The sequence below is a fragment of the Vanacampus margaritifer genome, chromosome 2 (genome assembly GCF_051991255.1).
Source record: "Vanacampus margaritifer isolate UIUO_Vmar chromosome 2, RoL_Vmar_1.0, whole genome shotgun sequence".
NCBI lineage: Eukaryota > Metazoa > Chordata > Actinopteri > Syngnathiformes > Syngnathidae > Vanacampus > Vanacampus margaritifer.
The window spans coordinates 12,335,356-12,362,739 of record NC_135433.1 but is presented as its reverse complement, the minus strand read 5'-3'; the positions used below and the strand labels follow the sequence as shown (position 1 = coordinate 12,362,739).

General features: G+C 41.1%; 2 protein-coding genes across 6 annotated transcripts; one reads left to right on the top strand and one right to left on the bottom strand.

The window, feature by feature from the left end:
- Window positions 1-968: 968 nt before the first annotated feature.
- Window positions 969-18,004, bottom strand: top3a (DNA topoisomerase III alpha). 3 transcript variants are annotated; one of them, XM_077557693.1, is made up of 20 exons: window positions 17,989-18,004; window positions 17,129-17,414; window positions 16,552-16,611; window positions 15,358-15,431; window positions 15,161-15,236; window positions 14,882-14,990; window positions 14,578-14,721; window positions 14,279-14,449; window positions 14,082-14,182; window positions 9,697-9,771; window positions 9,531-9,613; window positions 9,172-9,382; window positions 8,910-9,095; window positions 7,242-7,371; window positions 5,972-6,085; window positions 5,724-5,889; window positions 5,469-5,615; window positions 5,219-5,341; window positions 1,782-2,488; window positions 969-1,525 (listed from the first exon to the last, which is right to left on the bottom strand). In XM_077557693.1, the coding sequence occupies exons 2-20, from the start codon at window positions 17,339-17,341 to the stop codon at window positions 1,371-1,373; spliced, it is 3,045 nt and encodes a 1,014-aa protein (XP_077413819.1). In that variant the 5' UTR covers window positions 17,342-17,414; window positions 17,989-18,004; the 3' UTR covers window positions 969-1,370. The 3 variants fall into 3 exon arrangements, with proteins under 3 accessions (XP_077413819.1, XP_077413818.1, XP_077413817.1); XM_077557692.1 differs by lacking the exon at window positions 17,989-18,004 and adding an exon at window positions 17,493-17,748; XM_077557691.1 differs by lacking the exon at window positions 17,989-18,004 and having other exon boundaries at window positions 17,129-17,748.
- smcr8a (Smith-Magenis syndrome chromosome region, candidate 8a) lies at window positions 17,724-27,283 on the top strand. Of its 3 annotated transcripts, none has more exons than XM_077557696.1 (5): window positions 17,724-17,787; window positions 18,524-18,708; window positions 18,800-19,118; window positions 21,199-22,818; window positions 25,051-27,283. In XM_077557696.1, the coding sequence occupies exons 3-5, from the start codon at window positions 18,973-18,975 to the stop codon at window positions 25,508-25,510; spliced, it is 2,226 nt and encodes a 741-aa protein (XP_077413822.1). In that variant the 5' UTR covers window positions 17,724-17,787; window positions 18,524-18,708; window positions 18,800-18,972; the 3' UTR covers window positions 25,511-27,283. The 3 variants fall into 3 exon arrangements, with proteins under 3 accessions (XP_077413822.1, XP_077413820.1, XP_077413821.1); XM_077557695.1 differs by lacking the exon at window positions 17,724-17,787 and adding an exon at window positions 17,941-18,226; XM_077557694.1 differs by lacking the exon at window positions 17,724-17,787 and having other exon boundaries at window positions 17,930-19,118.
- Window positions 27,284-27,384: the final 101 nt, after the last annotated feature.

Below are 27,384 nucleotides of genomic sequence, written 5' to 3'. Positions count from 1 at the left end.
AAAATAAAAAAGCTTTCACTCACACACACAAAAAAACCCTCAAACATTGACCCAAAAAAACCTCTCACTAAAAAAAATATTGCTTATCAGCCTGAAAAATGTAACAGGAAATCTAATGTTGTGTTGTTTTTACACATCTCGTTAAAATTCAGGATGATTCAGGATGATTCAGGATGATTTGACCAAGAATCAAAGAAATGATGTTAAATAGTTTGGAAAATTGTATTCTGTGTTTGCCTTTTGCTCAGTGGCCAAGTTTTGTGACATCAAAATTTTAGCAGCAGAAAAACACGTTTTAAAGTTGCTGTAAATTGTGTCTTCTAAATTTGACACACAATAGAGCAGTGGTGGGCAAAGTCGGTCCTCGAGGGCCTGAGTCCTGCAGGTTTTGGGTGTTTCCCTTCTCCAACACAGCTGGTATATGGTCAGCTCATCAGCAAACTCTGCATAAGCCTAACGATGCTGTTGATTGGAATCAGCTTGTGTTGGAAGAGGGAAACCTTCAAAACCTGCAGGACTCCTGCCCTCGAGGACCGACTTTGCCCACCCTTGCTTATAGAGTGTTACAATCCTGCCAAATATGAATGATTAAACATAATAATGATACTTCAAAATCATGAAAAAAGCAAGCAGTTTGAGAAAAACTTTTTGAAAAACTGATTAATGCTATTTCGCTACAATTCAGTACTTGCATGTCTTTTCACATTTTCAGCAATTATCTTACATGTATTTAGAAACAAATCTCTGAATACACTTTACAGTGTTTTTAATGTTTCACCAGTATTGTAAAAGGGGATTAAAAAGTAATTTCCCAGTTTGCTGTGTTCACACGCTTAGCTGGCTTAGCTGTGAGATTGTGGTTGAAGACAAATGAGTCAGGACAAAACCAAATTTGAGATGAATCATTTCCAGAGACGTGCAAGAAGTAAAAACCAAACCCAGTCTCTGTAAAGATGTCCGCAACAATGTAATGTAGAAAAGATTCACATTTATTATCAGTCAATCATTATAAATTGCAACAGAATTGGAATAAAAACTGACCTAAAAGAAAAGCAATTGCCTGTGAAACTCATCAGTCAGGCTGCACGCAGAAAGTCAAATAAAAAGAAACGCAATGAATGGAATTTTTCATTCAAGCCTAGGGCAGCTGTTACCTTTTGAGCAGCAACAGGCACAAGTGCTTCACACCCTAAAAGGACTCCTTTTCAGAACTCACTTTAATATGGGCAGCATGTGAAATGAAAACAATTCTGTCCTCTTGGCATAGTTGTCAAATAGAAAGTCCCGAGAGGTGTTTGCGCAGGTGTTGCATTGTTTGTAAAAGACGCAACCAGTCGAGTCACAGAGTGCAAAACCTCCGCACGCTGCTGTCACCGCTGAGGACAAGTGACCCGCGTGTGTCCGGGCATGTGGCAGATGCCGCAGGAACGAGCTTTCTTGGCAGCGGGGGGTTTATCCCCCGTTAGCTTCCTTCCCTTCTTCCCTCCGTCTCTGTTGCTATTATAGCCGCCGCCTCCGAAGCCACCTGACAGAGAAGCAAACAGGTCAAATCGTTCTTTATGTGGTGCAAAGTGTGAGCGTGAGCTGTGGCCAACATCATGTCAATGTGCTTTTAATGGGCATTTAATAAATGGCTGAAAAGTACATTGGCGGCTGTGGCTCTCCTTTCCCACATGAACGGGCATTACAGTAAGTAATATTTGCTTTAAAAGAGTTCCATTGTATTACATAAGGAGGTGTGACCACTTTGACAAAGCAAAACTTTTATGTGTGTGACTTGCCTTGTGCCGAGGTGTTTTCATCAGCCCACTGGAAGAAGTTACATTGCTGCTCTCTCGGTTTCCCGCAGGTGTGAAACATCCGTCCCTTGTTGGGCCCGTCCTTCTGCACCGTGCGCGTCACTGTGGTCTCGTTACAGTTACACGTCAGACCTCCAGCGCCTCCCGCAGGCCCAGCGCCACCTCCTCCGGCGCCGTTCCTGAACCCCAGAGATTGCCCGGGAATCTGCGAGATTCTTGGTGGAGGTGGCGGTGGCGGCGGAGGCCAGTGATTCTGCAGCGCCCCCTGATGGCTCGGCTGATCCGCCCACAGAAAGAAATTACAAGTCCCCGAATTGCACTTGTAGAACTGCCGTCCTTGGTTGGGACCTTCTTTGCGCACAGTCAGCAAGATTGCATCCTGACCACAGTTGCACACAATGACATCACTGTTGTGTGTGCTGATACTATTGCCCCCTGGTGGTGGACGAGGCTGTGTGGTCCAAGAGGGGGCAGCGGGAGGAGCACAAGGCCTTGCGTTTGAACTTAATGTGCGGGGTGGCGCTGGTCTCGGGGCAGCCTCTCTTCCTCCTCCCTCTCCTCCTGCTCCTCCTCTAAGATATTTAAGGTCCAGCACCTCCCGCAGAGTCTCGTCACATCCACCGATGCAGCCGACAAACTCTAAAGGCATCATGGCGGGAAGGCTCCCCCTACGGAACTTGAACTTTAACCTGAAGGACACACAGTTTGCAAATGTCAGCCACGATTAGAAACACCCCTGCAAACTACAAACACTTTAAAAATTATTCTTTAATAAGTTTAAAGGTGTGAGAGGGGCCAAACTAAAGCTGGGTGTTATGACGATACAGATCGCAGATGATAGAAAAGTTTCTATCATGCCACTTCTCTCCTGTAATTTCTATCGTAATTTAACCTTTTTTTAGGCAAATATTGACATTTCTAATGCAGGATTATGACAATTGCAAATAAGAGCGGCAGATTGCAATTTAAATTGCTGGAGAAAAGCTTTACCACACTCACAACACTACATCTGCCAGCAGGCGGCTTACTCTATAACAAACCATGTCAGAAAGTGCCACCTACAGTGCATCATTAAAACTAGAAAAATTACCGCGGAAATTTTGAATGGGACTGCTGACTCTTGTAAATGAGCTGAACAGTTTAAAATTTAAACGACTGGAATCGGTCAAGAAATGTGGAAGTTAACCATAATCAACATCAACTAAAAGTATCTCACTGTCCCTGAAAATGTATTTTAAAAAATGTAAATGAGCTGAACAGTTTAAAATTTAAACGAAATAGCAAGGTGGGTGAACATACATAAATACTACTACACTGGGAAAGAATTAACAACTAACAACAATTTTGACATAACTATGAACAAAAAATGGCCACCTCAAAGCATGCTGGGAGTTCCAGCGTCAACTCCTTCCAACTAGAGTATTATTTTATTATGCATGCACTCAATTTATCTAAGTAAAATAATGAATGAGAATTTCTTTTTTGTGTAAAAGTTGTAATGCAAGCACAACATTTACATCTTGTGGTTTTATTTTGCAAGATTAGCTTTGTGGCGTTTGATTTATGGCGGCTTGCCTGATTCTACTAACCTTGCTCTGCAAGCTGAATTCTCGCGGTATTTGTGAGTTCGCAAACTCCGGAGAATACATCTTGTACTAAGCCCGTTGATTTCCACTGATCCGAACCACAGGTGGTTCGGACCAATCACAGAGCGACATTATGTTTGGGGCGTGATATGCAGATGTGAAGAAACCAGGAAGGCAGCGCCGACGCAAATAAACAAACCTAACATGGACAAATGGACGCTGCAATTAATTCTGCTCTTGCAGAATTTCTCACCGTTTCCTTGTTGAATGTTGAACACCGCAGCGAGAGGCGTGTCATGCATTTTTAGCTGGTTAAGATGTTTATGCTTTTTCCCCCCCTTTGACGAGAACAAAGACGACATTTTCATCCGTGGCTGTGAATGCTTAAAACAAACATGTACAATGCCGCATCGTCCAATCAGCTCGAAGTATTGTACAGAATGTCCCGCCTTTCCCAAGCAAATCACCGTGGAGCTGTCCCAGATTGATATTGTGGAGAACTCCCTTGAGTGAAACACAATATCAATCTGGCTATTGCCAGGTTATGATTTTACGACATTATGCTGTATTCAATGATGGATGAGATTCAAAACAGATATCACAGCTATCAGAAACGTGAAACCGTTACAAAAAATGTCTGAAACTTTATTTTTTTTGCCTCTTATTTATATTGTTATCGTCTTTTGTGCAAAAATATGTAGGCGACTTTTGCCTATCACATTTGACAATTTTATATAGCAGCCCAACTAGATACTCTACTTTGATACATGTCTGTTTAATATCACTTGTAAATACAGTGAGAGAAGATAAGCAGCCACAATATGTTGTAAAAAAAAAAAAAAGGAAAAAAAGAGAATAACTTAAAATATCTGTATCATGGTATAGCTATTGTGATATAAAATGGCTTTTAATGTGATAAAAAATGCTTCCCATATCACCCAGCAATAAGGTAAAACTATTGTTAATTATATAACATATTTTCACCTATGGCGGGCGGGTCTGAAATGTATCCTATAAGATTAATAGCACAAGCAACTGAGCATGGTTTATGACCATCAGATGAGGCCTAATAATTGTTTTAAGAGTTTCATTGTGGAACACATCTTTGCTGACATTTTTTTTTTTAAATTACTGACAAGCTTGAGACGAGATGCAAGCTACATCTGCTTTCTTTTCGAAATGCAGGTCTTAAACAAAAAAAAAGCCAACACAGCAGGTTGCCATGGTGACCAGCAAAGTAGAACTCTCAGGAGACAGCAACATTAAAAGTTTTTGTACATGTTTTAGAACAAACTTCTGGGTGAAATGTGAATTAAAAAAAAATCTGTCTTTGTGCATAAGTGTTGTGGCTCCGCTTTAAGGTCTGTACATCTGAAGAGTTGCTGTGGCAACAGATACTGGTGTGAAGCACTCTGTCTTGCTGCTTGCCAAATGTGACCTATATTTGGACTGTGCTCTGGCATTTGGGCACAGGGTGTACGCCCACCGATGCAAAGAATTTGGTCAGGTTTCTTCAGAATCTAATTCACACTTTGACTATTTAAAAAGACCCTTGCTTTTACAAAGACATTATTACCCAGCTTTCATTGAGAAGTATTACTTATTGCATTGGTGTAAAAATGTGCTTAATCATCCTGACGGGTTTTTCTATAATTATGTACATGTGACAAAATATAAAGCAACCATAATAAATGAATAAACACGGATAGTTCTGAGTCACGACTTGCATAAAAGAACACGGTATGACCTTGTACATTGTTAAGACACACACACCACTTGGATGGTGTTTGACAAGTAGAACTCTTGTCACATTCACCAGTTTAAGGTACTCACATGTGAACGGGCCGCGGCCGGCAAGTGGAACAAATGCTGTCATCTCGACTGACCTCCAGCACCGTGTCAGGAAACCATACGGCTGTTTTGCAGGCTGGGAAGCCCACACAGGACAGGAACTTACTACAAAGGCGGGAAGGAAAACATTAGTGCTCTAAAAAGCATGGATTCACTAGATGACAAAATACAGCATAAATATTCAAGTAGAGCAAAGCATTAAACATTTGTTCTAGTCACATGTTCATCTCACCCGTTTCCCTCCTTCCTCTTCTTCAGCAGCATGTCCCGGCCACAGTGGGGACACTTCCTGACAGGCAGCGGGATCTCCATGTCTTGCTGCTCAATTTCAGGGATCTCCAGAGCAGCACCCAAATATGGCGACAGAGCTTCATCTAACCTGAGGTTAGAGGCATATAGATAGTTTAGCTTACAAGCGACACTTCACACTGACTCTTGTAGACTCCTGACTTCAGTAGTACGAGTCTGAATAATACACAGTACTGACTTCTTTGCCTTCTTGACCGACTCAATGAAGACAGCCTTGTATTTCTGGATGTGATGCTGCAACACGCTCCTTTTGTCCTTCCTTCCCTCTGATACCAGCTTGAGGTCTGCCTCCAATTCAGCCCGCAGGTGTGGTTTCGACATCTCGTAGCCCATAGAGTTGTAACCTAAGCAAAGAAACACCAGGAATCGCTTTAGTTGAAAACCTTCTGAATACTGTCGCATACGAGTGTGAGGTTGTTTATTTACCTTCTACCAGGCCCATGCCAAGCTCACCAGGGAGAAACCTCTGATCAGCTGTCAAGCCCACATACCTACGGCTTTTTATGGTTTCGATGTGGTCCGCATGTGTTGCATCGGTACCTGTTGAACACATTGACAACATTCAGACAGGTGTCATTAAAATACTTCTAGGGTAGATCAAAGCATCTTTTAAAACATTTTTTTAAACAAATTACATTTTCTTCAAGCATCGCTGTACAGTAATCTACTATATCGCGGTTCACCTATCATGGCACATTACAAATTTGTTTTGGTACTGAAATACGTTTGAGTTTAAAAAGTGAATTTGAATATGTTTCAATGGTATTACAGCATGTGGGAGGGTATTTGAAGGACCAATCACGGTTCACCGGTTTTCTGAAGCGGAGCAGTGATTGGTTGTTGCCTGAGTCGTGAGCAACCGTGATGTCATTTTCAGTGGACAGAAAGTAGCAAAATGGCTGCCCGCTGTGATGGATAAAAGCAGGTGAATTTTGCTGCTTAATTCAAATTCCTCAAATGGAATATAAATCAGAATGCCGTGTTTAGACTAGTGGGGGCACAGACAACATATTATTACAAATAATTTTGGAGGCCTGACTTCCCCTTTAAAAGGTATGTTTAAAAAAGTTACAATATTATAATAATAATAATATTTCACTGTGTACTACTGTAAATAATGCAAATATATTTTGCAAATTTTCCCAAATAGTCGATGCAAATTGGAGTACAATTTTAATGTTTTTGAACAAATCTCCCAGTGATAACAGTATTATTGTTAAAGAAAAATGCACTCTACTCTAAGTTATTATGCAAAACAGAGTTTAACGACGTTTCATAGGTTGTAATGGTAAAGAACTGAAAATAGTTATTTGTTGAATTTGCAGCATTTGGAGATCATATTTTCTTAAATCAAAAGCTATGACAGGAGGATTTAAAAACACCGTTGCACACAATCAATTGGACCAGTGCATTTTAAGTTTTATTTTTCTAAATACTGTATTCTTATCACTGGGAAGTTTGTTCAAAACGTTACAATTATACTCTAACAGTTGATGACTTGAAAATAACGCTGACTGTCATTTGCATCAACCACTCTAGAAAAATATCAGTTTATAATAATTTGGAACGCAGTGCATACAGTCTCTCTATATTGCTCTTACTGATTTTAACCTGTCAGTTATCATCTGTATTTGTTAGTGCTTGGGTCTACAGCAACTTTGAAAGCACAGCCTCAAAATGTGTGTTTGTGACATACCAATGCCGTGCTTCTCCATCAGTGATATGAGGTCAGCTTCTGTGAGCAGCTGTGGAGGACTCGTCTGACTGTCCACCATCTCTATAGCAGAGGGCTGGAATTGGGAGCCTTCCTCATACACTGGAATTACCTAGCACAAACAAAGCCGTTTGAATAGATAAGATTCCAAACAATGATCTTTGATGCTCCCACGTATTAAGGAATAAGAGCAGAAGCATCAATAGACGACTTCAGGTGAGTCCGGCGAACCTCGGCAAGTTCCATGGCGGCCATTTTGTTTTGTTGAGAGAAGATTCGCTTCTCGGTTCAAGTTATTGTGATATTGTAATTGATTTTGACAAATAAACATGGAATAAATCATGAATCATCCAACAAATGACAAAAAGTATTAGGGAAATGACTGCAGAGTCATCAATTGTTCAAGTTGCTCTACGATGATTGATAAATCAACGTGAAAATGTGTCCAAATGCATCAGTTTCCTAATCCGGAAAAAAAGAGAGATTGGTACATTTGTGGTTCAATTTCAGATAGTGTTCAGCTGTGATTTTTGTAGTTATTTCCATTAGGTTTCTTTTTTTTGCGATTGGAAGACGTGAATGCATTTGGGCATTGTCTGCTGATTACCATCAACATCAATTCACATTTCAAAGTTTTCATCACGATGAGATCTAGAATGATGTTTGTTTGTACAGTATATCTCTGGAAGTGTTGTAAAGTCACTCGTTAAGGGAATGGGAAAATATCAACTTTATGAATTATGTGCCGGTTCTCTGTCTGCCCCTGAATTTCCTGATGACTACTTGTTTAGTGCGTACAAGGAGTACAAAGAAAACTGCTTGACGCACATCTGTCCAATGCTAAGACAAGTAACTCTATTGAACGAGGCTCACTTCCAGTCCAGCCCAGTGCTATACTGATTCAGTTGTTTTATGATACTCATAATGTAATATCGATATGACAACCCCTGTTCAAAAAATGTCAATATGTTTCTCCAGCTATGTTTCTCCAGCTATACTCCAATAATCATTGTTAGAATGTTCAATGACCGTCTGAGAAAAGGTCAAAAGGGTGCAGAATTCCAAAAAGAAATCCAAAAAGCCACCACGATAAAGCCATATATTGAAGAATATTCGACGTTTCGACTAGCCGGTAATCATTTTCAAGGTGTAATGGTTACAAAAGGCGAACATCACAAGGCAAATTCGTCTTCTGCAACCATTACACCTTGAAAATGACTAATGGCTAATAAACATATTTTTTTATATAAATATATACATAAGCCTGTATGGTGCTGTTCTTACTGTTGTATTTCTAAGTACTGTATATATATATATATCACGGTACACTTTTTGTTCATATTCTCTGTTTCAAAAATGTCAAGGCATAAAATGTGAAAAGTATGTCGTAACTGTCGCAATTTCCATGTGGAATTCGGTTCTGTTTTTACTGTGTTCACAACAGAGTAAGGCGAGCTCTGCTTTAATCAGTGGTTAGCGACGCTCTCTCAACAAATCGAGTTAGCTGATGCGTGGTGGGTGGAGCTGCGGGCGGCACACTTTTTACAGAGGCTGCTTATTGTGATGACCCTTCAGCTCTCATTCCTTATTCTGTGGATGCACCCCCCCCCACACACACACACACACACGCACACTAATCGCTCCTCTTACCTTAGCGCTCCACCTGTCATAAGGATAAACATCTAGGTAATTTCTTGCAATGATCATGAGTCCTGAAGTGGAAAACCTCTCCTGAGCGATGTCTATATCCACAATAGTCTCCTGCCCCAAAGCATCCTGGGATACGCAAGCCAGGAAGTGCCGGACAATTAACTCATACACACGTCCTTCATTTCCCTGAAATAGAAAAACAACAATGGTGTTAACTGTTAAAACAACATCGTTTTATGTAAAGGAAATAAAATGTGCCTACCTGCAGTGTGTTTGTGTATGTGGTTGGGTGTATAGGAGGATGGGCTTGGTCTGAGTTTTTGCCCTGTCGTGGGTTGGGACCCCCAGGCTGATCAAGCACCCGCTGGGCGAATGCCCCCCAATCAGGGCTCCGCATCTGCTCCTCCACCAAGGGGCTGAGTGCAAGGGACGCTGGGAAAATGTTTGTTTCCGTGCGGGGGTAGCTGATAAACCTTCACAGAAACAGAATGTGATCACTCCATTCAATGCATCATCATCAATATATTTAGAGTAAAGGTTTGCCAAGAAAGTACAAGTCCCAATACTGCCAATATAAAAATATATCAGTAAGTGTTCCAAAAAGTACTAACTCACACTCACCCTTGTGTGTAAAGCTTCTCTGCAATTTTCATTGTCTCTTTAGCGCTTATTCGCAGCTTTCGAGAAGCCAATTTTTCCAGTTCCTGATGCGTGCAAAGAGAAAGAACGTGATCGGGCTTGTGCAACCGACAGAGAAAAAGGCAAGTGTGTGGATGCTTGACTTTACCACAGTGTCCAATGGCAGAGGTCTCCATTTGCTCTTGGGCTTACTGGTTACTGAGGTAACTGTTGCTATGGGATCCTAAGAACAAATTGAAAACATATTATGGCGTATAACATTTACAAGTGTTCTTACTTGACTTGTGTGTTTGGAGTATGGAGTAGTGTAGTACTGCATGGCATCATCATCCTTATCATCAAAACCTTAGCCAAATCTCCCAGTATAATATAGAGCAAGTCTACACCACTGCAACCAATTCACACTCAATATATCGCAAAAACAATATTACTTAAGTGTATAAATCAAAATTAAACATCATTATCACATCAAAAGAGAGAATCTTGGCTATAGTTCTTGTATTGGGCTTCCTTAGATGGTGCATGTGTACCTAATGTTGTGGCCAACGTGTTGATCTTCTAACCATCCATCCGTCCATTTTCTTGACCGCTTTTCCTCACAAGGGTCGCCTATCCCAGCTGGCTTCGGGCAGTAGGCGGGGTACACCCTGAACTGGTTGCCAGCCAATCGCAGGGCACACAGAGACAAACAACCATACTCACAATCACACCTATGGACAATTTGGAGTGTTCAATTAACCTGCCATGCATGTCTTTGGAATGTGGGAGGAAACCGGAGTACCCGGTGAAAACCCAGGCAAGCACGGGGACAACATGCAAACTCCACCCAGGAAGGCCGAAGCCCGGACTCGATCTCACATCCTCTGCACTGGGAGGCGGACGTGCTAACCAGTCATCCACCGTGCTGCCAGCTTCTAACCAGTTTCTTTCAAATGTACAGTGGTGTTTTTATGATGCAGTAAGTTGGGAGGGTGCACATAGAGTAAGCACTTTTAACGGCACACAAGAGTGGGCGGCAACCATGGCGCCTTGGTGGTTAGATACAGCCCTGCAATAATCACTATATCGGACATAAACCAATCGTGTACTATATTAAATAAACAAGAGATATTCATTTTCTATAGTTGGCTGACTCTATGAACTTCGTCATGCACAGTAAAAACATCATTATCATTTGTAATAGTTTCAAAGCGTTTGGTAGCTTTCTGACCGCCTGTGGAGAGTATTGGCTCAGATAAATATCCAGGGGTCAAGAGTAGTGTCGGGTGAGTTGGTGGTGATAGGTGTGATTACTTTAGCTCTATGATTTGCATTTTTACTCAGGCAGTAGGGGGGCCAGCCTCAAGTGTTGGCATGTGTAAGAAAAAGAAACACTTGGGCCAGCAGTTTGCGTTTCAACTCACCACAGCATGAAGAGCCTGCAGTGCCCAGGCAGCTGCCGCTCACACCTTTTGTGAGGACTTTTTCATGGTGCCATTTGTTGTGAACATTTTGAAATTGAAATATTTATTTAGAATATTTCAACATTATTTCAATACATGAATAAGTAGACAATAATCAACAAAAGAAAATTTAAATCTAAAGAAAACAGGCAATAGAAAAGAAAACAACAATGAATATTCGAAAAGGAGTGAGAAGAAATAATACTTATTTATTCCCACCCCTTCTCCTTAAGCAAATAACATAACTTCCGTCATTCTCTTACGTACACACGATATATGAATTGATACATGTAAACATACACCCATAGCCTAATACATTCGTTTAACACCACATGTACAGTCCCACTTATAAATCTAATTACTTCAGTCTATTTACACAATATAAACGTTCAAAAAAAAGAAAAAGTAGTAACCAAAAAATAAATAATACAATTATCCTAACACACCTAGTAAGTGACCACTCCTCCCTCATCCTCATATTGTTTAAAAATCCCATGTTTATACAGTATTTTAAACTGTCTCATATTTGTACACTGTTTCAACTCCCCACTAAATCCCTTCAGTAGCCTCACCCTGCATACTGAGACAAAAACTCTTTCTTGTTGTACAAAACCTAGGTTCTTTAAAATCACAATGTCTCCGTAGATTGTAACACTCATTAAGGTTCTTATATTCTGTGGTAGTAAATTATATCTTGCTTTAAACATTGTTTGTGCTGTTTGATACTGTACAATGTCAGGAAACTTAAGTAATTGTGACTTTAGAAATAATGAGTTTGCGGGATCGTGATAACCAGCTTTGTGAATAATCCGTAACGCTCTTTTCTGTAGAATATTTATTGAATGTAGTGAGGTTTTGTAGTTATTGCCCCAAACTTCAGCACAGTACTGCAAATAAGGAGAGACTAGCGAACAGTGTAGTGTGTGGAGTGATTTGCTATCTAATAGCCTCTTTGCTATTTATTGCTAATTATTGCAATGTTTCTTTAAATTGTACTCTTTATATGTTTGGTATGTGGTAACCAGCTAATTTTATCATCAATAATTACCCCCAAAACTTGATTTCATGAACTCTCTCAATTTCTACCCATTCTACTTTAATCTTCACCTGTGTATTCATTCTACAATTTCCAAAAAACATTATTTTTGTATTCCCTAAATGTAATGATAATTTATTGCTGTGAAACCATGTTTTTAATTTGTTCATTTCTTCTATTTCCTCCTGTAATTGTAATGTTATCCCCTGAGTGAAAAATATTGGTGTCATCAGCAAATAACACAGAATGCTGTATCTTGGAAACCATATACATATCGTTTATATTCAAAATAAAAAGAGTTTAGGGCCTAATACTGACCCCTGGGGGACACCACAAACAATATCCAAACATGATGAGGAATAATCACCCAACTTAACAAACTGCTGTCTCCCACTTAAATGACTTTTTACCCATTCAAACAGTCCTAGTTTATTAATTAATGTTATGGTTGATTGTATTAAATGCCTTCTTCAAGTCTATGGAAACCCCTGCAGCATATTTCTTGTGATCTATAGCATTTGTGATGTGTTCTATTTCTTCAATTATTGCCAGTGTTGTTGATCTATTAGACAACACTGGCAATAATTGAAGCAATAGAACTCATCACAAATGCTAAAGATCACAAGATTTGACTTTTCGTTGTGAAGCAGACGATTAAATAAAAGAACTGCCTGCTGACAACGTCTTGTGTGTTTGTGCTGGCGGAACGTGAGGTAGCGCGATGGCTACATGGGGATTTCTTTTTTTTAATGAAAACAAGTGCAGTATGGTGTTTCATCTTTGATGATTACTGTATGTTCTACTCAGCTCTGAGTAATTTGGCAAACAGTGTGTGTACAGTAAGTGTTCTCGCAGTCATGGGTTCCATTTAGCAAAGCTGAACAGTCACACTGAGTTGGAATCAACAAACCAGAGTTGGATAGGCAATACCAAGACAGGCCATTGTAATAACACGTGAATACTCTAATGAAATAATGACACACATTTATTTTAAACAAAGAGTTATCTAAAAACAAGACACACACATTAGTTATTTGCAAAATGTTAATAAATTTGTATATGTTGTTTGTTTACATACATTTTACATTTTAAAATGTTTCATTATACATGCGCTTTTTCAGAATGTGGCAATATGAAAAGGACAACGATGTGAGATAACAAATTTGATCTCTTTAACAACAAGATAACAAAAATGCCATGGTGTTATACAAGCATTACCTTTACATTCCATATTGAATTCAGAATAATTAATGTACGTCAAATTACCTGACCTGATTTTAGACCTGCATGCATCAGTCATTATAGTGAAATTATACCCTTGTCGCTCATCAGTTTCAAACATTAATTTTGTACTAGGCCTGTGCGATTAATTGAAATTATAAATTACAATTTCAATTATTACACTCCACAATTACAAAATCGGCATAATTGTAAACAAAAATAAAAAATTATTAATACTAATTTTGAGCTGGTTAAATTTATATATTTGCATCTTTTTTCATTTTAAAATTACAAATTTAATAAATTTTGTTTGGTCCAAAAGGAACTTGCATACAGTAATTTCTGGACTATAAGCCGCTACTTTTTTTCACTTGCATTAAACACTGCGGCTAATACAAAGGTGCGGCTTAGCCATCAGATCACAAGGGGGCGCACTATAAAGGAAGCGCAAGAGCGTCTGGCGGAGCAAAACAAACCAAGTGAGCCCGAATCCAGTAGGAGAGAGAACGAGAGTGAGACAATTTGCGCCCTAATTAGGGAAACGAAAGTAACGGGAACCCGTTGCGGTAACATTAAAACACCTACGGCTTACAGTCGGTTGCAGCTTATATGTGAAACAAACTCAAGTATTCCCCAAATTTAGCTTGTGCGGCTTATAGTCAGGTGCGCCTTATAGTCCAGAAATTACTGTAACTATAGTGTTTCAAAAAATGTATTTGTCTAAATATGTTTTACATGTTTAAACTGATTGTCCCAATCCTGATTGCAATTATTACCAAATTAGTCGTGATTAATATTTTCTTCATAATCGAGCAGCCCTAATTTGTACTGTACCTCCATGCAGATCTGGTAGAGCACAAGGCAAGCTGTGTGGTTGAAGAGACGGTATCTTTTCCATCCAAACTCTACAGTGTCCTCCTCCACTTCATGAAGGACTGCAACAGAGAAGCAGAAAAGCATAGATTTTAATTTAATTTCAATTATCCAGAATTAAAACACCAAATCTATATCGGAAGTGCGTGTGCATGCACCCTTGATCTTGTAGAAAGTCTCAGGAATGAAAGCCTGGATGGCTTTGAAACGCTCCACCACGAAACCCAGAGTGGGAAACTGGCAGCTGCCGTAAGAGATGAGCTGATCGGCCAGAGACTGCGGGAAGATCTTCTGTAGGCGAAGAGTTTGGAACCTTGTGAAGGATGCACCTGTATGTGTTCAAAGAGAATTGCATTGAAGTCTAAAGGGTACTGACATATCATCTGAGGCATTACAGAATCTTGAAAGGATCTTTGTCTGGTATCCTTCAGTGTTGATAGTGTATGCGCCTCCTCACCTATCCGCAGGTCGAGCTCTTGGCGGACATCAACGGCATCACTGATGTTAATGTCTGGCTCTGATAGAGTCTCACAAGCCCTCCGAATGGAGTTGGGGGTGATTTCCGAAAACTTTGCCCGAAGTACTTGCAAATTAGGCTTCACTAAAAAAGTATTTGTATCAACATATCAACGATATGCACATATTGACAACATCACCCGAAGATGATGTTTGACGGTGTTTAATGCCACTGAAAGGAGAGGTCTAACAACCAAACATTGCTTGGTCACTTTTTGCATTGTTAAGCTTTCATTTAACCTTACCTGCTTTACAGACATTGATTATTTCAAAGCCAATGTTCTCTCCCTCTCTGTCACAGTCAGTCCAGATAATTAAGGCCTGGCATTGTCTCACCTCTTTTTCCAATGTACGCTGCATGAGAAGGAGAGGAAGGAGAGACTCAGTTTATAACAACTATTATTTACACACAATATCACCATCACACAGAAGATAGAAACAGAAAGAACATGGAGTATAATTTGCTTCAAAACTAAATATTATTTTGCTCTTTCGTAATCTCTCAGAAAGGTAAGGAGACATACCTTGACTTGTATCATGCCATCTGGACAATACTTCTCTACCTCAGCATCGAACAAAAGCACAGGATTGCAACTGTGCCTTGGGAAAGAAAATGTAAACGTGAAATTAACAATTGCATCCATGTAAAGCCTCACACAGTACAAACGAATCCCAACAGGGTCTAACAGGCAAGTGGGGAACATGTCCTTTCAAAACTTACCATTTCTGATAAGGGGCTTTAAATTCAAGAGCCAGTAAATGGCCTGAGACTGATGTCATTGCTACCGTCACATTCTACATATGAACATAAGGAAACAAGCGATTAGAGGAAGTATGCAAACAAAAGGAACAGACGTATGTATTTCACTGTGCAGGGTTTTACATTAAACCTATTTGGGTGATGGTCCGATGAGCTATGTTGTGGTGGCACTGGCCCTGTATATTCACGATACAGTATAATACTTTAAGTTTCATTAATTCATATTTAGCATATTTATACTGTATTAAGCCATTAACAAACATTACCTCTGTGTAGTTACTCTTTTTGCATGTTGTTGTTTTTTTTTTGCAGTATAAATTCTTCGTCTTCTTTTTCCTTTCGGCTTTTCCCTTCAGCCACAGCGAACCAGTTGCCTCCATCTAATGGAAACTGAATATTTTACATTTGACAATCCTATTGTTTGCATTCAAGTGCCTAAATGGACTTGCACCAACATACCTGTCTGACCTGTTGGAAACCTATGTTCCTCCAAGGTCTCATCTAAGGTATTCTGACAAGCTTCTCCTAGCTGTTCCTAAATCCAAGATGAAGCACAGGGGAGACCGGGCTTTCAGCTTGCAGTGGTAGCCCCAAAGCTGTGGAACGAGCTACCTCTGCCTATTAGGTAAGCCCCCATTCTGTAGGTTTTTAAATCAGGTCTTAAGACTCATTTTTACTCTTAGGCTTTTAAAACTCAGAAGTGACTGCCACATGTCTCTTAATATGCTTCGTTTTTAATATAATAATATTTTAATATAATAATGTTCCATGTTTTTTTTTGGACAGCACTTTAGTGTCAACCTCTATTGTCTTAAAGATGCTATTTAAATAAAGTGGTACGGTATGGTATTTTCTATACTTTATATCTTGTTCAAGCCATTCCTTATGGAAAGATTTAAGACGACTCACAAAAAAATGTGCAGTGGGGTAAAAGGATCAATGACGGTTGATCAATTTAAAAGGATGAAACTCAAAATATAAAATAAAAAGCAAGTACATATTGATTTTTGTTTTGTATTTCATCTCATTATTTAGTAAATTTGTTGTGGCCCTGTCCGGCCAGTGTCAGTGAACTTCAGAGTTCGGAATGGCCCTAAACAGTCACGTAGTGGGCCTTAGTCCCTGTTAATGTAGAACCCTGCTGTGTTTACATACCTGGCCAAAGAGATGATATTCATACTCATAGATCTTATTAAACCTGGACAGTCCCTCCTTCTAAAAGAAACAAAAAAAATTAATATCGAAGGGCATTAGTGATTAGGCATTATTATCCAAGTATTAATAAGTATAAATAAATATATCCTCAAACAAGAGTGAGGGTGCATTGTCGGTCATAATAAAGTAAAATAAAACACAATAATAAAGAGTAGACATTGCAGTATATTTAACAGATTGGTGTAGATGGGTTACAGCCATTACAGTATACAGTTTACAGTTCTGTATGAACTACAACCAAATGACATTATCTATATTTTTAGCATCCTTATTTTACGCATGACAACCATTCAAGGATTTTTTTTTTACCACCACTTATGCCTAGGAGGAAAGGGGTCCTTTGCTCAAGCCAGGGCACAATGACAGAAGCCAGCAAGCATTCGAGCATCTCTCCAACAACTAGTAGTAATGTTTACATTTTCGTCCGACTCAAACCCATAATCCTCTAGCTCTGAAGCACTAGTTGATAGATGAGCTACTATCACTATGGGAATAGTAATTTATTTGGCATACTAACCCGCATGGACCTGCCATTGGACATGATTTCGGAGATGCCTTTGGCTGCATCATTCTTCTCGGCTACGCAGAGGACCCGCTTGATCTGACCCCTCCGCATCATGTCTAATGTTGCTAGTGAGTCTCGCTCCGCAGAACGACACCTCAGCTGGATACGTGGCCTCTGTTGGCCCAGTCGAAGCAGATGTTTTGCGAGGAGGGTCACTACTTGCATGCCTGGCTGCTACTCGCATAAAGCAGCCTCTTCACCGCTGTCCTTCCACTGTGTTAGCATGTTACCTAAAATGCTAGGTAGAGCGAGTACAAGCTTTAAACAGTTTGGAAAACGAAACCTGGCACCACGTCAAACTTCAACACTACTGTACCAGTTAAATAAATGTTACCGTAATCCAAATACATATCCCAAACTAACACTTTTTTTCGTGGAGTTCTTTACTGTTAACAAAAAAAGTTCACGTTGTTTACAAACTACGCGCCCACCCGGCGCCTGTCAAATTTTACCGTATTCTGTCCTGGTGTCGTAAAGTCATAGATTGGCGTAAACAAGTTGACCGAAAATATAAACGCAAGTTTCCCTTGGAGAAACACACTGACGTCTATCTGGGGAAAACGATTATATATGTACATTATAATGTCTTCAATAATATTGGTGTAAAAAAGGTAATATGGTCACAAAACGGGTTTTGTGTATTTATTCCAACTGTAACGTTGCTCTATGTTACCCGAATGCCTACCGAAGCTGTCATCATTCGATGATGTTAGATATTAAATTGAGGGAAAACAATTAAATGTCGTAAAATTTAGCTCCACCGCGACTTCTGCTTGTGTGGAATTCTTGCATCGGATTGGTGGATGAGTCACCTGACTCGACTCCAAGCAGCTGGGTAAATATGGCGTCACTCTCACGGTACAATGATGATGTCGCTCCTGCCTGCTAGCGGTGTGGTTGCTGGGCGCATCTGTGGATCAAACACGTCAACGTGATGGAAAAGAATACATGAAGAAAAGACGGAGAGAGTCACGTGATTTCGTTGCGTCGATGCTTGACATTGCATGGATGATCCGATGCTAGCCGGATGCAGAGATTGGCGATAGATAGGTATATAATTGCTTTTGTTAGTAGGACGCTGAACTGCGTGCGCGTCAAGCTTCATGTGCTGTGGACTGAAACCCCGATACCAAAATTGAACACTGGGACACAATTTCCACGCAATATTGTGTATTTTTTGGCCGACCCGAATGCCAGTGTGTGGACGATGAGACCACAGTGATTAATGTGACTTTACATTGTTTATCTGCCTTTCAGCCGCGCTCCCTGCCTGCTTGTTCATAATTCATAGATGCGCTGCACAGTGTGGTGTCTCTCATGCCTTGCTCAACAGTATCACTATGATAGGTTCACCTGACGTGGTGGCTTTCACAAAAGAGGATGATGATGGTCAGACCACTCCTGACCCATGGGCTATTCCAGAGGAGTTCTCCATTCCCCTCCACCCTCCGGCTGACTCCAACCCTTGGGCCAAAACCTCCTACGCTAAGTTCACAAAAGACTTCATCCTCATTTCGGAGTTCTCTGAGCAGGTGGGCCCTCAGCCACTCCTCACCATTCCCGATGACCCCAAAGTCTGTGGCACTTTTGATCTCAACTACTTCTCTCTGCGCATCATGTCAGTGGACTACCAGGCCTCCTTCGTGGGGCATCCGCCTGGCAGCGGATACCCTCGGCTCAGTTTTGTGGAGGACTCAAGGGTCGTACTGGGTGACTCTAAAGAGGGCGCTTTTGCCTATGTCCATCACCTTACACTGTATGACTTGGAGGCGAGGGGCTTTGTGCGGCCCTTCTGCATGGCGTACGTTTCAGCAGATGAGAGGAAGATCATGTTGCAGTTTCAGGAGCTGTCTGTCCGCTTCTCAAAGGCCTCAGAGTGCTTGAAAGCTGGTAACCGCAGAGCCTTTGCCAAAGAACTCCAGAGGAAGCTTCGAGACCTAGAGTAAGTGCCTTCTTGAGCCAGTAGAGACTGGGTCCCCCTTTCATAGCTAGTAATGATACATACACACACATTATAATAATAGATCACATTATGTACCATAATTTCACCAGAATTTATTTTAAAAATGTAATTTAAAAAACTAGAGAATGTTTTTTCTGAAGAATGCTGAAGAGGTGATACTGAACTGAAATGCACCCATTCATGTGCAATTAATTTAAATGGGGAAACATGTTCAACGTGACACTGGAAAAACAGCTTAATTTAAATCCGTGTTTCCCAAAGTGTACTGAGCCAATGCGCACATTTTTCATTAGAAACCCCCCATCACTCTACCAAACCAAAATGTCACGCGTGTGTATATACAGATGTTAATTGTGTATCTTCTGCCATCTTAAAGAAGAGTGTTGAATTCTGATTTAGTTAAACAAAGATTCTGACTATTATTTGTCGTAAATGAACAACTTTGGGACAAATTAAGTGAAATTAGATTACGTACTCACTGATTTAAATGACAAATGTATAGTTTTTAAAATTGATCCAATATCCATCAATTTGGGAATTTCCGTCCGTCCGTCTTCTTCCGCTTATCCGGGGTCGGGTCGCGGGGGCAGCAGCTTTAGCAGGGAAGCCCAGACTTCCCTCTCCCCAGCCACTTCAGCCAGCTCATCCGACGGGACCCCAAGGCGTTCCCAGGACAGCCGAGAGACATAGTCTCTCCAGCGTGTCCTGGGTCGTCCCCGGGGCCTCCTGCCGGTAGGACATGCCCGGAACACCTCCCCAGGGAGGCGTCCAGGAGGCATCCGAACCAGATGCCCGAGCCACCTCAACTGGTTCCTCTCAACGTGGAGGAATTTGGGAATTTGTAATGGGAAATGTGGAGTGCTGGGAGATGGTTAGCTCACTGTGTTGAGCACCCGCACTACATGTAGAGGCTTGTCCTTGGGCTACCCCGGTTCAATTCTCGGGCTTTGCGGTCCTTTTCTAAAGGTCATTCCTGATCTCTTCCCCATTTGATGTCAATTCTTCAGCTGTCCTATTGATTAAAGGCTAAAAGCCCCAACAATATACTTTGAAAATGTGGAATGCTAAAATATGAGGAATTTTTGGGAATGTGACAAATACATCCTATAATGTCCTAAATGAGCCAAATAGTTTGAAGCTGGAATGGTTCTAATCATTGGAGAAATGTTGAGTGAGGTGGTAAATATGTAAAACTTTTGCATTTGTAATGTTGTCATGGAAAATTGTGTAGATTTGGGGTTTGTGGAAAAAGGGTTCCCAGCGTGTTCAGAATTTTGTGAATATTTTAATTAAAGTTTGAGCCGTTTCAATCGGCTAAGAAATGTGGAAGGTCTTGCATTTTGAAAAACAGCTGGAAACGACAACAACAATAATAAGTATAAATAATTTCGGTGCAGAATTATGTGTGAATACTAAAGAACTAGAAATGAATGTCTTCGACGACATTGTATATTATTAGGCCTCCCCTTATATACTCCATTTTCAAAGCCATTTGCTCTCATTAAGGCCACAGGTGAGCTAGAGCCAATTACAAGGCACACATACTAGACAAAGAACCATTCAAATTTACACGTATGGACACAATATAGTCTGCAATAAAGCCAACAGGCATGTTTTTGGAACGTGAGCGCAGGCTGGACTACTTGGAGAAAACCTAGCAAGCAAAGGGTGAACTTAAACTCCAAAGTGCAAACTCCACAATGGAAGCTGGAGGATCTGAGTTTTCAGCCTCAACCCTCAGAATAGAGTGGCAGACATGCTAACTACTAGTCCCATTATCCAGTAACAATACTAAAACAGTTTTCCCTTTTAAGCTGGGTTTCAAAATTTGACTGTGGTGACTCTAGTTAACTTATTTACAGAAAACAGCTCTGTCACATTTTGACCATGTTACGCTTATCACACAAGCATGCCACAAACTCTTTGCCTGAAAATGTTTCTCTGTTGGATGTTTCGGAGTGAACTCGCTCCCTCATGTTTACAATTGAATTTGTAAAGACAGTAGTTATTGAACAAAACCTAAGCATTGTTTGACAACCATGTTTCCCCCCTCTCTTAGGTACACTCACTGTGTTCTGCAGAGGGAGGAGGGCCTTCAGAAAGAGGCAGGGCCTCAGTCCATGTACACTGCTCATGCTGTGGAAAAGGCCAATGAGCTAGCCAACGTGGAAAAGAGCATATACGAACATCGAGACCTTCTGAGACAGATCAGCTCATACCCTCATCGTCCCCGTCGGGACCCTCAGGCTGTTGCATGTCAGAAATGTATGAATGAGTGTGAAGAGCTCTTTGGCAAGTTTGCCAAGCTAGCTAACCCCTTGAATTGCACTGATGCAGGGGAGAAGGTAGGAGACAATGTTCAGGGACGTAATGGTCATGGAGGGGAAGTGGACATTGGCGAGGAAGAATATGAGCGTGTTAAACGCAGGCCATCCTATACGCCACAGCTGATCAAAGCCAAGTCTGCAAAGTGCTTCGACAAGCGCCTCAAGACCCTCCAAGAGCTGTGCGATAACACCTTCTATGAAGCCACTGTGGAGCTACTGAAGGAGACGGAAAGGAGTTTCCGAGGTGACCTGTGCTACCTGCACACGCGTCGCTTGGACCGAGCCCTGCGGAGAAAGCAAGGAATTATTAACTTTCTGTTTGAGGAGGAACTCTGTGAAGATGACTATGATGATCTGGATGAAAGGGCAACATTAAGACCATTTTGTGCTGTGAACCATGCTGTAGATTCCAGACTCATAAATCCAGTACCTGTCTTACTTGGACCAGAAGCTCCAAAGCATTTTGACGCTGCCTCAGAGACTAGCCGTACTCGAGATCTTAGCCTTGAAGACAACAATCTCAAGCCTTCCTGTTTTGACCAGGAATTGGATACCCAGAAGTGCTCAGAGAAACCTAATGGGAACTGTAGCAACCAAGCAAGTCCGAAGCCAAAAGTTTTGGATGCTGAGTCAGACTCGAATCCAGACTGTGACCATAAAGCTGATCTAGATGGTGAGAGCAACGGTGAATGGGTGGAGGCCACTACTGATGAAGATGGGGGACCCAAAGCTTTGTTAGAAGAAACCACAAGGAACGAAGAATGCGAGAAGGACTCTAAGTTAGTTACGATGGATGCCGCATGCTGTATGGCTCATGAAGGTTTTCTCGATAATCCGCCTGACGGGGTGCCTCATCTCGCTGTTCACCTGCAGAATGCTCAAATCCTGGTGGTTAACCAGGAGCCCCAGGCCCTACTTCCACTCCAGGATGACTATGTTGTGGGATCCCCATGCTTAGAGAACCACACAGTTGGCCTCCTGGGAGATGCAGTGTCCCGTACCTCAGCCGACGGGTCGGATTGTACCATGAGTACATCTACTGGTTCTGATTGGGCTGTCTCCCCTCTCGGCAATGGGGGGATGCTGACCCTGCGACAGAAGAAGAAGGCTGGACAAGGGGCCTTGAGGTTCGTTCGACAGTACCCCTTTGCTATGCAGGCTCTATGGTGTTTGCTTAGCGGCAGGACGCTGGTGGTGCTTGGGGCTGATGAGGCAAGGGTCCGTCGGCTGGTTTCTGCCCTAGCCATATTTGTACCTGCTCCAGGAAAATGTGGAGAGCAAGTCCAGGCTTGGCTGTGCTGCCCTTTCACCCTTACTGACCTGCACAGGTGGAAACTTATTGGATTGCAAAGGTATTGTTCATCTTCCGTGTACATTTTGGATATGGTTTGGTCTGTATCATGTCAGGAAATAAGCAATAATGTTGATCATTGTTTTCCAAAGTAAAAGCAAATGTTTTATTTTGATTCAATAGACTATATGCAACGGGGGAGGCGGGACTTCCAACTTCCGGGTTTTCACCCATCAACTTTGTTTCCGGTTTGCGACGTGTGGGCCGCGTCCCAGTACTTGCGCTTCCGCCTTTTTGTGCCCCTCGGTTGCGCGTTCCCGTCAACGGGTGCGAGGCTGCGAGTGTGTAGTGTCCGTCTCAGTGTCCGAAGCATTTCAGATAGCCAAGACGCCCTCCCGCCGATGAGCGGAGCGTGCGGTTGGGGGGCGCAGGGGTCAGGGTGCAAGTGTTGGAACGCAGCCAGCAGTGACCGGAAACGGCGCTGATGTGTAAAACCCAGAAGTCGGAAATCCATGGCATCTACACCATACAAAGATGGGCAGTGAAAATGCATCATGAAGGGGAAAAAAAAGACATACAAGTCACTCCAGAGTATGAAAGTCACATTTTTGGGGGAAATTTATTTTACAAAAACATTAGAGCTCAGACTCGCACCCAAAATCTCCTGTTCCTTTAAGCCTGTGTCTCACTAAGCGGCAAAGATTTGTGAGTGTTTTCGAACGTAGTGAATGTTGTTTTTTCATCAACGTTTATTCAAGGTCGACATTCGCCAGACATTCGCCAACAGTTTTAATGGTTGCAAACTGTTTTTCTTGTCAAGAAATTTGGAACTTGTTCAAGACTTCATTTTTCTTGTCAGCAAGAAATTTTGAGCATGTCGTTTTTGATGAGCTTTAAACAGTGCACAAGTACACACCTTCAACATACATCTGGCTTATTGAGTGCAACCCAAGAGGTGACTAAGATATGTAAATATATATATTTTTTAAACTCTCTTTACTTGGCGCAATATAACCCTGAAGTCATTTTAGCCAATCAAAAGCCATTCATGTAAAAGTTTCAATTAACTACAGATGTGAATTGAGGAAATTAGTATGTTATTCTTGAATAACACATTTTAAAACTAGTTACATTAAAACATTTTCATTACAATAATATGTTCTATGCGGCACTACTAGTGTACACTTTGTGTTCTGATTAATATTGCTTTTGTAAAATAGCAATTAAGTGACAAAATCCACTCGATTTTATTCATCTCACGTGGCGGCCATTTTGCAACTTGCTTTCGACTGAAAATGACATCACAGTTGCTCAGAGCTCAGGTAATAATCAATCATAGCTCAGCTTGCGAACGTCACATGACCACAACTTAGAAAACAGGTGCGCTGTGATTGGTCGTTACCTAATGTTGCATTTGATGATTGTTGAAAGTTGGATATATCCGAATTGTTTTTCCCTGAAAGCGTTAGAGGCTAAAGTAAACAACCAAAATGGCGGATAGTAATGAATTTTTGGGGGTTTTTTTTGGTCCTCAAAACTCATTTTGACCTCCAGCAAACTTGCCTTTTCGCAATTTTGCTTCATTTATTGTTTTTATCTTATTTCATAAGCATTTCAAACAATTCAGTAGTTCACCGTATAATTTTATACAGGGAGTTAGCGGAATTCTGTCACGTACGTTGTGTTACGTGAAGGTATGTCGAATATTTATGAATGAAGAAAGCTAACTAGTTTTATACTTGAGTAAATTTTGTTTTACCATTCACGGTCTGTGTTTCCATAGGGGTCACCATTGTAGAGTGAGTCACATTGTAGTCCGTGGTGACGTCGGGGTACTTTTTTTTTTTTTTTCGACTTTGCAAGTGGGATTTTTTAGTTCAAGGGGGAGTTCGGTACACACTTCCTGGTTTGAAGTCGGAAAAGTCCGACTTCCGCCCATCCTCGAATACAGCATAAGCCCTGAGCAACTGTGATGTTATTTTCAGTCGACAGCACATGTCAAAATGGCCACCGACTGAGATGGATAAAAATGGATGGATTTTGCTGCTTAATTCATATTTCACAAACAGAATATTGATCAGAATGCAGTGTTTAGATTAGTGGGGATGCATAGAACATACTGTTGTGAAGAATTTTTGGGGGGTTGATTCCCCCTCTAAAGCTTAAAACGAAAGGCAAAAATGTATGCTTATGGGTCATTGAAAATGACACATTTTTGGAATACTGACTTTCTTGCAACCTGCAATGCTGTTTGCGGGCTATATTTGGGAATAATTATTTTCCTGTCTCACAGAGTGGCGTCCCCTGTGGGTTCCAGCATGCTGTACTCACTGTCCCGTTACAGCCGCTACATCTCCATCCTGGATGCCGACCAGAAGACCTTGCGCTGTCCACCTTATCGTGGCGAACTGCTGACCAACATGGCTGACCACCGAACTTACGTCCGCCGTGGCTCCACCTACTTCCTTCACATCCAGAGCAGACTGTGTCATCTGGCGGCCAAGGCCTTTCTGTTCACCTTCACCCACCACCTCCACCTGCCAGTCAACACTACAGAGGGGCCGGATGGCGTGGAGGCCCGACGTCGCTGCTTCCTACAGGAGCAGCTGGGGCTGGGAGAGGACGACAGGCAAATAGTTCTCTACCTCAGCCACCTGATCACTCAGCACTACCTGCACGCCGCTGACGACCGCAAAGCAGCAGCGCCTTTTTTTAATTTTAACTACACCACCAGCGTTTTATACAAAATCTGATCTTTTACAGGGAGACTCCACCCTTTTGTTTTTAATGGACTAAAGATCATACAGATCTTGAGACTGCGTGTTTTAATTTGACACCAAACTGCACTGGTTTTATTGTATTATCTTTGCGTATCTGCCTTGCTGTTTTTTCTCTGGTCCCGTGTAGGAATCAAGGAAATAGAGTAGTAGTGAATGTCAGTGAGTGGTTCAGTTGTGAAAGCACGTTAACTCAAACATGCACACATACTGTAATCCCAACACAGCAGAGAAATGGTCAATATTTGCCGATTACTGGCGTTACATTGCGGAAACAGTATTTTATATGTTGTTCTTTTTTATTATTGTAAATGAATTGGACACTGCTATATAGGTACAGAGTTTTGGGGAGGTTTGAGACAAACTTGCATTATGCTGATATTCTGTCCATGAAACTTCATTAACACATGCAAATTTGTTCTGCCTTTGTCAACTAAAGCTGTCTCACTGATGAGTTTTCAACCACACTCTCACTTCATTAGGATCCTGTAGTGGACGAGTTCTTTAACCCACATTCCTGTAGTAACAATGTATTATCCTTGTTTTTCCAAGTGGACTTTTAACAGATTTCACTGTCAAATTGAGTAACTTCCCCAGAGGCTGTTTGAAGCCCTGTTCAATTTGATCCCGTTGTCTACATGTGATTGTGCATGTCCTGAGAAAGAAGTGATTACAAAAATATTTTCCCTTCAGGGGAACACAACAGCAATGAAAAACCTGCTGATGTGATCCGATGATGTGCATTTTTGTGGCATTTGACTCTTGTCAGGAAAACTTTCAAGCTATTTAACCTAATGTATTGAATTCAATTTCACTGTTGTCTTAAAGGTGTGAGTGTTGTGGTGTCAGCATGAGACCGTCTTGTGCCACAGTGAAATATTATATTGGTAATGTTTCTGCTTTATCATGTGTGAAAGAGTTATTATGGACAGGAAGCTTGAGTTTGGTTTGGGGTGAGGAAGGATTAAGTGTTCTTATAAAACCTGATTTACTGTTGCCTGATCGGTGGTATTGGACGTAATCACAATACTCAGCATCATTTTTAATTATCCAATTCCACAAATGAATCTTGGAAATCTGAAATCGGCCATTGAAACCAATCTACAGAAGATTCTTCTCTAATACACTTTTTTTCCCCTTGCTAATTATGTGGTGTTGCTGTTATTCTGAATCCTGTATGTAACTGTAGATGTGACTGCATGTGGTTAAAGGTCATGGTGGGACTGCTGTTCCTTCTGTTAACAATGGGGAAATTAGCTTAAAGGCATTTTTTTGCGTTGCTTCACTGAACTGCCTCAAAAGACTAACTAGAGAATTTAAAGCAACATTACATTTCACCTGACACTTTGTACGCCCCATTTGCAGCATGTTACCCATACATGTCAAATGTTAATATTAGCAATTTACCCTGTAATGCAAAAAAGGTGAATGTAATCTGACCAAGCCATACCACAGTGATCTTAACATGTAAACACTCAGTGTCCTTAAGTTACATTTGCATGTCTGTGCACATTTTGTATCACATCGTGAAGGGGGCAGTGTTATCTACAGCTTGGTTTGTTTTAAATATCTCATATTGATCTACATGCTTTTAAGTCATTTTTACCCCCATTAAATTATTTAAATCCATTAACATTTTTGCACTTAACGTTTGGTTCACACAGTTGTTAAATGAGTGATCTTACCCTGATGCTCACTGTGATATTGAACTAATGCAACCAACAGATCATTAAACATGAAGTACTCCGAGAGGCTCGTGTTTGTGTGACTTGCTTCCGTGATGACGTATGTGTGAGCTTTTGAGGCAGCATGAATAATAAATCATCATTGGAGAAAATATCTTATTTTTC